Consider the following 13,006-nt stretch of genomic DNA (forward strand, 5'->3'; position numbering starts at 1 on the left):
ACCTATTGGAGAAGCAAGTCAGTGTTCGCATCATTTTACCTTAAAGATGTCCAGTCTCTTTACGAGAACTGCTACACCCTGGGACCATTCGTAGCAGCGAGTGCAGTAGTAGGTGAGGGCTCAACCACTACATTCCCATAATCCCATAACCTTTTTTAATCTTTCTCTTGAAATGTTTTTATTGTTGTTTTTGGGTTGTACGGAAGGCTAAGAAGCCTTTCGCATCCTGGTTGATTTGGCGGGTGGTCAAATTCTTTTCTTGAGAAGCGCCTAGATTAGAGGTTGTGATGAGGTCCTTTAGTATGGGTTGCAGCCCTTCATACTTCAGCACCTAGGAGTCGCTCAGCATCCTAAGAGGATCGCGAGGCTCAGTAAGGAAGACGTACTTAAAAAGGCAGAGTAATTGTTCAAGTCGACTTCCTTACCAGGTACTTATTAATTTTATGTTTGTTATTTTGAATAACTGCTAAAATGAAATACGAAATACTTAGCTTTTAATGTTAACATGTATGCTGGTCTCCACCCACCCCCCTGGGTGTGAATCAGCTACATGATCAACGGGTAAGATTAATATTGAAAAATTTTATTTTCCTTAGTAAAATAAATTTTTGAATATACTTACCCGTTGATCATGAATTAAAGGACCCGCCCTTCCTCCCCATAGAGACCCAGTGGACCGAGGAGAAAATTGGTTCTTTGTTGACAAGAAGTACTTGAGTACCTACTAGACAGATGGCGCTGTTGATGTACACCCCCACCTGTATAGCGATCGCTGGCGTATTCCGCCCGTAGGTTTTTTCTGTCGGGCAGCAGAGCTGCAGCTACATAATCAACGGGTAAGTATATTCAAAAATTTATTTTACTAAGGAAAATAACATTTTAATGCTGTTACTCTTTAGAATAGTTTATTTTTCCTTGTTTCCTTTCCTCACTGGGCTATTTTCCCTGTTGGAGCCCTTGGGCTTATAGCATTCTGCTTTTCCAACTAGGGTTGTAGCTTAGCAAATAATAACAATAACAACTAATTCCTCACTTCCAATTCTATCTTTTGTGTCCAGCACGCAGAAGAAATGCCAACGTCAAAGTAAAGTGACTGTATTGTTAATGTGTTAATATTACTGTTTATTGTACAGTACTATAACATTTTCTCTTTATCTCTCTCTCTTGTTAATGTGTTAATATTACAGTTTATTTTACAGTACCATAACATATTTTCTCTCTCTCTCTCTCTCTCTCTCTCTCTCTCTCTCTCTCTCTCTCTCTCTCTCTCTCTCTCTCTCTCTCTCTCTCTCTCTCTCAAACACTATACTGTACTGTATGTACAGTACGGAAGCCTATTAAAATAAGTATCAGGTTTTTATAAAATGATAGGAAGTTGTAAGTACTTTTTCATGTTTAGTACGTGTATATGGAACATATAAGTCACTTCCATCTTACTTCAAAATTGACCGCTACATTGCATCTCTTGGAGCCAATTACCGATGTAGAGCCGGGTATTACTGTACCATAGTAAAATAGTTGTAATTACTTAAAAGTTATATACAATACAGTAGTTTCTTTCCGAGATTGCCGATTTCCTTTTAACTGACATTTTCTTTTTTTTCCAGTCTGAAATAGCGTGTTTATCTGGAAATGACGACGAAAAGGTAAAAAAAATAGTTGTAATTACTTAAAAGTTATATACCGTAGTTTCTTTCAGAGATTGTCGATTTCCTGTTAACTGATATTTTTTATTTTCCAGTCTGAAATAGCGTGTTTATCTGGAAATGACGATGAAAAGGTCGAAACAAAATATTCCAAACAATATGTCGAGGGACTGGAAGGTACGAAATGTCGGTGTCCATTCGTCGAGAAGTGGGGTGGACATTCGTACCACAATGCTCTCGTTCTGAGCATTGTGAGAGAGGAGGACGGTAACATAGATTTGGATTGCCCTAAGGTATAATTGAGGTCTTCAATAATGAATTTTCTTTTTCAATATTAAACTTAGCCGGTGATCATATAAGCTGTCAGCTCTGCTGCCCGACAGAAAAACCTAAGGACAAAATACGCCAGCGATCGCTATAGAGGTGGGGGTGTACATCAACAGCGCCATCTGTCGAGCAGGTACTCAAGTACTCTATGTAAACACAGAACCAATTTTTTCTCTGTCGTGCCACCGGCAAGACCTACTAAATACGCTGTTGCTTACTGGATTGATTTTCACAGATTTTGGTGAAGTACTCATTTCTAGTTATTAGCTTTCGCTTTGCAGAGGTTATCTTCAATACTTCCTTGCATTCTTTGATTGAATTTTGGATTATTTGTTGACGACTTGGATAGATTTTGAATTCCCCTTTTGATTAATTCAAGATGGCTGACCCTTCTCAAGTCCCTAAATACAGAAAGTGTAGTGCTAGGGACTGCTCAAGGCGTCTTCCGAAGGCCTCTATCGATCCGCACACTGTTTGTTCCAATTGTCGGGGTAAAACCTGTCAATTGGAAAATCGATGTGAGGAATGCGTTGGGCTTTCGGAATTCGATTTTAACGAATTCCTGAAATATTCACGTAGGCTAGAGAGAGATAGAGTCAGGAGGAGTTCATCTCGCTCAGTTGATTTTTCCTCTTCCCATGCCCCACAACCTATTCCTTCCCCTGTAGTGGTTGCTCCTGATCCCCCTTCTAGCACTCAACAACCTTCGATGGCAGATATGATGGGTGCCATCCAGGCTCTGGGTGAGAGAGTCGAGTCATTGGCGAGTGATCGTAACCAACTCATGGCAGACGTCAGGGAGTTGAAGGGTAAGAGTGCAGTGGGTAGTGACCAAGTGAGTGGAAGTGTTGTGAAAAGTGTTAGTGTTGCGCTTGAGGGTGCGTCTGTTCGTGCCTGTCGTCCTCCCAGTCCGGGACCTCTTGCAAGCTCCCAAGCCCAGGGGAGAAGCAATGTCGTACGACCAAAGGGTTCGACAGGCTTTAATCAGCGGACAGACGTTCCCTCCGTGGTTTCGGACGTATCTTGCCAAGATCGCCCCACCCACAAGAAGACGAGAGAGCCCATTTATTCCTCGTCTGCGGAAGATGTTTCTAGGAAGAAACAATGGACCAAGGTCTCACGACCTCTCAAACGCAAGGTCCCTTCCGCGCAAGTCCAACGGCCCAGTTGTAGCCACTGGGTCAGTTCGGACTCGCTGCAGTCTTCCGATGACTGCACACTCCTAAGAGAGGCAAAGCGGTACCACAACAGGCAGTAACACCGTCTGTTGCCGCACCTGCTACTGTAGACCCTAAGTGGGCTTTGCTGCAGACCATGCAGACACAGTTGTCATCTTTAATGCAGGACTTTCGTGCGGAGAAGGTTGACGCTGCACCCGTTAGCCTACAACCAACCACGGTTGTGCGTCCAGTTGACGCTGAGGCTACCTTCTCCCGCACTCCAGCTGTGAGAGTCCCGCCACCCATGCGCACTGTACCCTGCCAGCCGCATGTTGACGTTCGCCGACGCACGGAACCCTCCGTTGACGTTCGCGAGTTACAACAACAACAACCTAAGTTGTTTTGTTTTGACGTGGTGCGTCAACTTCCGCAACACACTGTGGTTACCCCTACTCGCCCACAGCAGCCTAGACAGTCGGGAGTAGACGCTTTGCGCCCCCGCGCAGCTATGGTTGTTGCCTGCTCTCAGACTGACCAACAGTTCCATGACGTTGCGTCCAGTGCAGTCACGCATGCACCCGTGCTGCCGGACTCAGCTGACCAGCCAATGCCTACTCCTTTGCCGCTTCCTCTTCAGCATTCAGACGATGGACTCTCTGATGATGACGACGCTGCACACCTTGACGACCCGCACACGGACATCGACGAACCCAAGACCACGCCTCCTTCCTTGGACTTTAGAAAAGTACTTGCACTGTTCAAGGATTTGTATCCCGACCAGTTTGTTTCTGCGGCCCCACGCTCACCTCCATCTGAGTTCGCTTTAGGCACGCAGTCATCCGCGCCTGCCTTTACGAAGCTCGTCCTCGCCCGCTCGTCCAAGAGAGCTTTAAGGGTGTTGGGTGATTGGATGCAGTCCAAAAAGCACTTGGGGAAGACAACATTCTTGTTCCCCCCCTGCGAAACTCGCTTCCAGATCGAGCGTCTGGTATGCCACGGGAGAAGTTCTCGGCTTGGGAGTTCCTGCCTCTGCCCAGGGCGACTTCTCAAGTCTAGTAGACTCTCCCCGCAGGCTGGCCATGAGACGCTCCAAGATTTGTTGGACTCCTTCAGATTTAGATCATCTGATGAAAGGAGTGTTCAGAGCATTCGAAGTGTTTAACTTTTTGGATTGGTGTTTGGGAGTGTTGAGCAGGAAGACCTCCCCTTCTGACAAGGAAACTTCCATGCTCATTATGTCCTGCATGGACAAGGCCATACGGGATGGTTCCAGTGAACTTGCGGCTTCGTTCGTTTCCGGGGTCCTCAAGAAACGAGAAAACCTTTGCTCCTTCTTGTCAGCCGGAGTAACTCAATGTCAGAAGTCAGAACTTATGTTTGCTCCTCTCTCGAAGTGCCTTTTCCCAGAGGAGTTGATCAAGGAGATTGCTGCCTCCTTGATTCAAAAAGACACGCATGACCTAGTTGCGTCATCTGCACGCAAAGCCACCCCTTTGCCTTCCGTGTCTAGACCCAGGATGGATACTCCAGCGTCAAGATTCATTCCGCCCTTTCGTGGCAGAGCCTCCAGCAGAGGAGGTGCTCGTGCCGAAGGGAAACGTGGGAGCAAGAAGAAAGGTACTAAGTCCTTTAGAGGCAGAGTCTGACTGCCACCTTCTTCAGACAGCAGTGGGAGCCAGACTCAAGAACTACTGGCAGGCCTGGGAGAACAGGGGCGCAGATGCACAACCTGTGAAGTTGCTCAGAGAAGGGTACAAGATCCCATTCTTGCGCAAGCCCCCTCTAGCAACGACTCCCATCGACCTCTCTCCCAGGTACAGAGAGGAGGACAAGAGACTAGCTTTGAAGCAAGAGGTGTCTCTCTTACTAGAAAAGGGAGCGGTAGTCAAAGTCCGGGACCATCAATCCCCGGGCTTCTACAACCGTCTCTTCTTAGTGGTAAAGAAGACAGGAGGGTGGAGACCGGTGCTAGACGTCAGTGCTCTGAATGTCTTTGTCACCAAGCAGACGTTCGCCATGGAGACGACAAAGTCTGTTCTAGCAGCGGTCAGGAAGGAAGACTGGATGGTCTCTTTAGACCTCAAGGACGCTTACTTTCACGTCCCCATCCACCCAGACTCCCAACCTTTTCTAAGGTTCGTTTACGGGAAGGTTGTCTACCAATTTCAAGCCCTGTGCTTTGGCCTAAGCACGGCGCCTCTTGTCTTTACGAAACTGATGAGGAATATTGCCAAATTCCTGCATTTAGCAGACATCAGAGCCTCCCTCTATTTGGACGACTGGCTTTTAAGAGCTTCGTCCAGTCGTCGCTGTCTGGAGAATCTAAAGTGGACTCTAGATCTGACCAAGGAATTGGGTCTCTTGGTCAATATGGAAAAGTCCCAACTGGTCCCATCCCAAACTATAGTGTACCTAGGGATGGAGATTCACAGTCAAGCTTTTCGGGCTTTTCCGTCGGCCCCCAGAATAAGTCAAGCCCAAGGATGCATCCAGAACATGCTAATGAAGGACCGATGTTCAGTCAGACAGTGGATGAGTCTGATAGGGACGCTTTCATCACTGGACCAGTTCATTGCGTTAGGGAGACTGCACCTCCGTCCCCTTCAATTTCACCTGGCTGTTCACTGGAGAAAGGACAAGACGCTAGAAGCGGTCTCGATCCCTATTTCCGAGAAGATGAAGTCATCACTGACCTGGTGGAAGCACAACATCAACCTCAGAGAGGGTCTGCCCCTGACTGTTCAGACCCCCAACCACGTTCTCTTCTCGGACGCATCGGACACGGGCTGGGGTGCGACGTTAGACGGTCGGGAATGCTCGGGCACCTGGAACTCGGAGCAAAGAGTGTTACATATCAACTGCAAGGAGCTACTGGCAGTTCATCTGGCCTTGAAAAGCTTCAAGTCCCTCCTTCTAGGCAAGGTGGTGGAGGTCAACTCCGACAACACCACGGCCTTGGCGTACATCTCCAAGCAAGGAGGGACCCATTCGATGAAGTTGTACGAGATCGCAAGGGACCTCCTCACCTGGTCAAGAGATCTAAACCTGTCTCTAGTAACGAGGTTCATTCAAGGCAACATGAATGTCATGGCGGACCGCCTCAGTCGGAAGGGTCAAATCATCCCAACAGAATGGACCCTTCACAAGAATGTATGCAAGAGACTGTGGGCCACATGGGGTCAACCTACCATAGATCTCTTTGCAACCTCAATGACCAAGAGGCTCCCAAATTATTGCTCGCCGATCCCGGACCCAGCAGCAGTTCATATAGATGCCTTCCTACTGGATTGGTCCCATCTAGACCTTTATGCATTCCCCCCGTTCAAGATTGTCAACAAGGTACTGCAGAAGTTCGCCTCTCACGAAGGGACAAGGTTGACGTTGGTTGCTCCCCTCTGGCCCGCGAGAGAATGGTTCACCGAGGTACTGCAATGGCTGGTGGACGTTCCCAGAACTCTTCCACTAAGAGTGGGCCTTCTACGTCAGCCACACGTAAAGAAGGTACACTCAAGCTTCCACGCTCTTCGTCTGACTGCCTTCAGGCTATCGAAAGACTCTCGAGAGCTAGAGGCTTTTCGAAGGAGGCAGCCAGGGCGATTGCTAGAGCAAGGAGGACATCCACTCTTAGAGTCTACCAGTCGAAGTGGGAAGTCTTCCGAAGCTGGTGCAAGTCGGTATCAGTATCCTCAACCAGTACCTCTGTAACTCAAATAGCTGACTTCCTTTTATACCTGAGGAAGGAAAGATTCTTTCAGCTCCCACGATCAAGGGTTACAGAAGCATGTTGGCAGCAGTCTTCCGTCACAGAGGCTTAGATCTTTCCAACAACAAAGATCTACAGGACCTCCTTAAGTCTTTTGAGACCTCGAAGGAGCGTCGTTTGGCCACACCAGGTTGGAATTTAGACGTGGTACTAAGATTCCTTATGTCAGAAAGGTTCGAGCCACTACAATCAGCCTCCTTTAAAGATCTCACTTTAAAGACTCTTTTCCTCGTCTGCTTAGCTACAGCTAAAAGAGTCAGTGAGATACACGCCTTCAGCAGGAACATCGGATTTTCATCTGAAACGGCTACATGTTCTTTGCAGCTTGGTTTTCTAGCCAAAAACGAACTACCTTCTCGTCCTTGGCCCAAATCGTTCGATATTCCAAGCCTTTCTAACTTGGTTGGAAATGAAATAGAAAGAGTCTTGTGCCCTGTTAGAGCTCTTAAGTTCTATTTGAAACGAACTAAACCTTTACGAGGACAGTCAGAAGCTTTATGGTGTTCTATTAAGAAACCTTCTTTACCTATGTCGAAGAATGCAGTTTCCTATTATATTAGACTGTTGATACGAGAAGCTCATTCCCATCTGAATGAGGAAGACCATGCTTTGCTGAAGGTAAGGACACATGAAGTTAGAGCTGTCGCAACGTCAGTGGCCTTCAAACAAAACAGATCTCTGCAGAGTATAATGGACGCAACCTATTGGAGAAGCAAGTCAGTGTTTGCGTCTTTTTATCTTAAAGATGTCCAGTCTCTTTACGAGAACTGCTACACCCTGGGACCATTCGTAGCAGCGAGTGCAGTAGTGGGTGAGGGCTCAACCACTACATTCCCCTAATTCCATAACCTTTTTTAATCTTTCTCTTGAAATGTTTTTTATTGTTGTTTTTGGGTTGTCCGGAAGGCTAAGAAGCCTTTCGCATCCTGGTTGATTTGGCGGGTGGTCAAATTCTTTTCTTGAGAAGCGCCTAGATTAGAGGTTTTGATGAGGTCCTTTAGTATGGGTTGCAACCCTTGATACTTCAGCTCCTAGGAGTCGCTCAGCATCCTATGAGGATCGCGAGGCTCAGTAAGAAAGACGTACTTAAAAAGGCAGAGTAATTGTTCAAGTCGACTTCCTTACCAGGTACTTATTTATTTTATGTTTGTTATTTTGAATAACTGCTAAAATGAAATACAAAATACTTAGCTCTTAATAATGTAAACAAGTAATGCTGGTCTCTACCCACCCCCCTGGGTGTGAATCAGCTTATATGATCACCGGCTAAGTTTAGTATTGAAAAATGTTATTTTTATTAATAAAATAAATTTTTGAATATACTTACCCGGTGATCATATATTAAAGGACCCTCCCTTCCTCCCCAATAGAGACCCAGTGGACCGAGGAGAAAATTGGTTCTGTGTTTACATAGAGTACTTGAGTACCTGCTCGACAGATGGCGCTGTTGATGTACACCCCCACCTGTATAGCGATCGCTGGCGTATTTTGTCCTTAGGTTTTTCTGTCGGGCAGCAGAGCTGACAGCTTATATGATCACCGGGTAAGTATATTCAAAAATTTATTTTATTAATAAAAATAACATTTTTCTAAGTACTGTACATTTGTATTTGTTAGTTACAGATAGTATTTGGACAAGTTTATTGCTTCACCATCATTATCTATAATTTTATTGTTATTATTACTATTACAGTACAAGTTTTATCATTATCTCATATACTGTATTATTATAGTCAGAGTACAGTGAATTTTCAACTTGCTTCGGAAATTTCCGTAGAATTGAAGTTTATTGTGATAATAATCACGCTATCAGTTAGTAAATTTGAAAAGTATACAATAGAAAAATTCTCTCAAGTCAACTGTGAAGAAAGTGAACTCAAACAGATTTAGGTAGTTTAATATACAAGTACTGTACAGCAATGCCAAATATTTGAGAAAAAATGAGGATGATGAGCACATCCAACTATCCTGCTATAATGTAGGCAATACTTGTGTACTGTTGCTTAAAATGAAACCTAAATACTTTATTTATATATACAGTAATTTATTTTACAGGTATAATAATCATTCAGGCCTTAGTTATGAGAGTGTGAATTCTATGAACAATTTTGTAAGAAGAATTTTTTCTTTTTCAATATTTAACTTAGCCGGTGATTATAATAGCTGCAACTCTGTTGCTCGACAGAAAAACTCTACGGAAAAATTCGCCAGCGATCGCTACACAGGTAGGGGGTGTACTCAACAGCGCCATCTGTCGTTCAGATACCCATTACTCATTGTAAACAAAGAACTCAATTTTCTCTCTGTCGGGCTACCGGCAAGACCTACTAATTTGCTGTTGCTAACTGGATTTGTTTTCACAACTATTTGGTGAAGTACTATATTCTAGTTTTGAGCTTTCGCTATGCAGATGTTTTATCTTCATCTTAAAACTTGAACTCGTTTTGGATAGATTTAATTATGGTGACAAAGAGAGTATGGACTTTCTTTCACTTTTAAATGGCCGACCCTTCCCTTAGACGGAAGTGTGTTTAGGCTTTTAGTAATTATCTTATCACGTTATAGATTTTCCTATATATATTTTATATCTCTCCGCCTTTATTAGGCCTCTTCGATTAACTTTCCATTTTTTATAAACATATAAAAATAAATTTTAATGCTTTGTTTATATAGACCTTTCCTGAGAATAGGCGGTCCTAACTTGGAAACCGAAGTTAATCAACGTTGAGCCCTTTATATCGTCTTTAGCTTTTAAAGAGCTAAGGATTTAAAACTTTTTAAATGTAATATTTTATGAAAGAATTTCTTTGATAGTCTTCGTACTGTTTTCAAAGATGAACTAACGTTTAGTATATTTATGCTACGCAGTTGTTGACGTTCAGGACGTTCAACATGCGCTCTATCGTTACGATAGAGAGAGAGTGTATCACGGTTTCACTTTGCAGTAAGAGTAAATCAATTCTGACGTTTTGTTCATTCTTTCTTAGCTTAAATGTTTTAAATTCTAAATTAAAGGAACTTTTTATTTGAAAAACCTTTCAGTTTTTTCCTTTAGTCAAATAACATGTTTTTTTTTTTTTTTTTGACGATATATAATTGGGCTCTTCTCTTAGGTGCGAAATCAAGAGAGAAAGAGAGATAGAGACGGAGGGAGAGAGAGGAGAGAAAACGTTCCGTTCAAGCGGGTAACGTTGTTCTCGTGTTACTCACGTCCCTAGTCGCTGTACGGGGAGGAAGGATAAAACGTTTTTAGGTTTTTATTCTCGTCCACAGGCTATGTGCGGTGAGAGATTGAAAACGTAGTTATATGAACTAGTGTTTAGTCTCTTTCCCAGCCACTGATTTTTCTTTTTATCTTAAAATATGTTTTCTGTTTTTTGCTGCTATTATGAGCTTGCATTATACAACTAATTTCGCAATTACTACCTTTTAATGAAGGGTAGAATTGCGTGTTTCAGGTAGAAATAGGTGCAAAACAGAAAATCGAAGTGATAAAGTGATATGCGCAAAGTGTTACAGTGTTGCGTCCGAGGCGCAAAGTGTTACAGTGTTGCGTCCGAGGGTTCGTCTGTTCGTGCCTGTCGTTCACCTAGTCCGGGACCTCTTACAAGCTCCCAAGCCCAGGGGAGAAGTAATGTCAAACGACTTATGGGTTCGAGAGGCCTTGACCAACGAACAGACGTTTTCCCTCTATGGTATCGGGTGTATCTTACCAAGATCTCCCCTACCATAAGACGAGAGAGACGTTGTTTCTCCTCGCCATCCGTAGGCTTTTCACATAAGAAACCTGTCACAAGGTTTCGAAGCCCTTAAGCGAAAGTCAGTCCTTTCAGGACAGGTCCAGCGTCCTGGTTACAGCCATTAGGACAGCTCTGACCCTATGCAGTCATCGGATAACTGCTCGCCGCCTAACAAAAGCGTAACACAGACTCCGAGAGTCTTTTTTTGTAGGCAAAGTGTTGCGGTCACAGACGTTACCCTCGTCTATTACCACAACCATTTCCATTGATCCTTAAGGGGTTGTATGGCAAAACATGCAGTATATGCTTGCCTCCCTTATGGAAGACTATTCTGCCGATTAGTCCGTTGAGTCTAGCCGTTTATCTCATCGATATCCTGGCTTTCAGCCAACCTAACGTTCCTTTGTGCTTACTGTTGACGTTGGCGTAGCTTAGTCACGTCAGTCAGGTTGTTTAGAACCACACTCGATGCGGTCTCGTGTGGTTTTTCAGCCGCATTTGGACGTTAGGCCACTGGCTGATGCTCCTGTTGACGTTCAAGACGTTCACTAACAATCGGAGTTGACTTGTTTTGACGCTGTGCGTCAACCTCCGCATTCTAGAGTTGTTTTGACTGCTCAGTCTAGGCAGTCAAAGCAGTCTCGAGTGGACGCTGTGCGTCCTCACGCACCTGTTGTGGTTGACAGTTCAGTTGTTGACAGTTCACAGACTGTCAAGCAGTTACATGACGTTGCGTTCTGGTCCGCTACTAATGCACCAGTGAGAAACTCAGCTTTATCGGACAAGGTTCCTGTAGATGAGGAAGTTGCTGTTCTCCCTCCTACTGATATTCCCTTGAGGACTCTGTCAGATGGAGAGGAGCCTAAAGCTGCTTAGCCTCCTATGGACTTTAATTAAATCATGATGATTTTTTTAAGGATCTTCGTCCGGATCTTTTTGTAACTGCTGCTCCTCGTTCGCCTAAACGTCTGAGCTTACACTAGGCCTAGCTACTTCGAAGCCGTTGTTTTTAAGCTAGTGCTCTCTCGCTCTCCTAGAGAGCGTTACGTTGGCTAGGCGACTGGTTTTTCACCAGGAGGAGTTTGGGGGATACAGCCTTTGCTTTCCCTTCTTTTAAACTGGTTTATAGAGCGAGAGTCTGATATGACACGAGAGAAGTTCTCGGCTTGGGAGTTCATGCCTCTGCCCAGATAGACTTCTCAATTCTGGTAGACTCTCCCTGGCGCCTAGCCAGGAGACGCTCCAAGTTGTTTACAGGTCAACTTCACAGCTGTTGTCGAGCCTTTGAAGTTTTGCTGTACTATTATGTCACGCATAACAAGGCTTTCAGGGATGGTAAACGGTTCCGCCTCAGTCGCTAACCCCGTCTGTGGCCACACCTGCTCCCGTAGACCCTAAATGGGCTTTGCTGCAAGACATGCAGTCCAAGCTTGCGTCCTTGATAGAGGACTTAAATGCGGAGAAGAACCTTCTGGCCAACAACCTTCCAACCGGTCGGTTGTGCGCCCTGTTGACGCTGAGGTAACCTACTCGCGTCTGCCAGTTGAGGTGGTTCCTCCACCGATGCGACCCAGTGTGGGTTGCCAGCCGCACGTTGACATTAAGCGACGCTCGGAGGTGGTTGTTGACGTTCAGGACGTTCAACAACCAGCAGAGGTGACTTGTTTTGAGGCAGTGCGTCAACCTCAGCAACCCGGTAGGGTGTTGACTGCACAACCCATATGGTCTAGACAGTCTCGGGTTGACGCTGTGCTTCCTCGCGCACCCATGGTTGTTGACAGTTCAAAGACTGTGCAGCAGTTCCATGATATTGCGTCCGGCTCCGTCACGCATCCACCAGTGCGACCGGATTCAGAGAGCCAGACGTTGCCCACTCCGTTGCCGTTTCCTCATCAGTTTCGGATGAGGAACCCTCTGATGAGGACGTTGCTGAACAACAAGACGATCAGCCCCCAGCCCTGCTATCCATCCAGAAGATGCTGAAGAAGGAACGTTGCTCAGTCAGGCTGTGGATGAGTCTGGTAGGGACACTGTCATCCGTGGATCAATTTGTGTCACTAGGAAGACTACACCTCCGTCCTCTTCAATACCATCTAGCTTTTCACTGGAAAAAGGACAAGACGCTAGAAGCGGTCTCGATCCCGGTTTCCGAATAGATAAAGTCTTGTCTGACTTGGTGAAAGGACAATATCAACCTAAGAGAGGGTCTTCCCCTGGCTGTTCAGACTCCCAACCACGTTCTCTTCTCGGACGCATCGGACGTAGGCTGGGGTGCGACATTAGACGGTCGGGAATGCTCGGGGATACGGAACTCGAGTCAAAGGACAATGCATTTCAACTGCAAGGAGCTACTGGCAGTACGTCTGGCCT

General features: G+C 45.3%; 1 protein-coding gene across 3 annotated transcripts in view; it reads left to right on the forward strand.

Moving 5' to 3' along the window:
* LOC137621616 (zinc finger CCCH-type with G patch domain-containing protein-like) overlaps positions 1–13,006 on the forward strand; it is a 97,756-nt gene that overhangs the window by 11,982 nt on the left and 72,768 nt on the right. For 2 of the 3 annotated variants that reach the window (XM_068352051.1, XM_068352050.1), the window contains exons 4-5: positions 1,608–1,646; positions 1,742–1,939. In XM_068352051.1, coding sequence (XP_068208152.1) covers positions 1,608–1,646; positions 1,742–1,939 — 237 coding nt within the window. The remainder of the gene's footprint in view (positions 1–1,607; positions 1,647–1,741; positions 1,940–13,006) is intronic. The other variant, XM_068352052.1, reaches the window with a different exon arrangement.

This window comes from Palaemon carinicauda, chromosome 28, assembly GCF_036898095.1.
Source record: "Palaemon carinicauda isolate YSFRI2023 chromosome 28, ASM3689809v2, whole genome shotgun sequence".
NCBI lineage: Eukaryota > Metazoa > Arthropoda > Malacostraca > Decapoda > Palaemonidae > Palaemon > Palaemon carinicauda.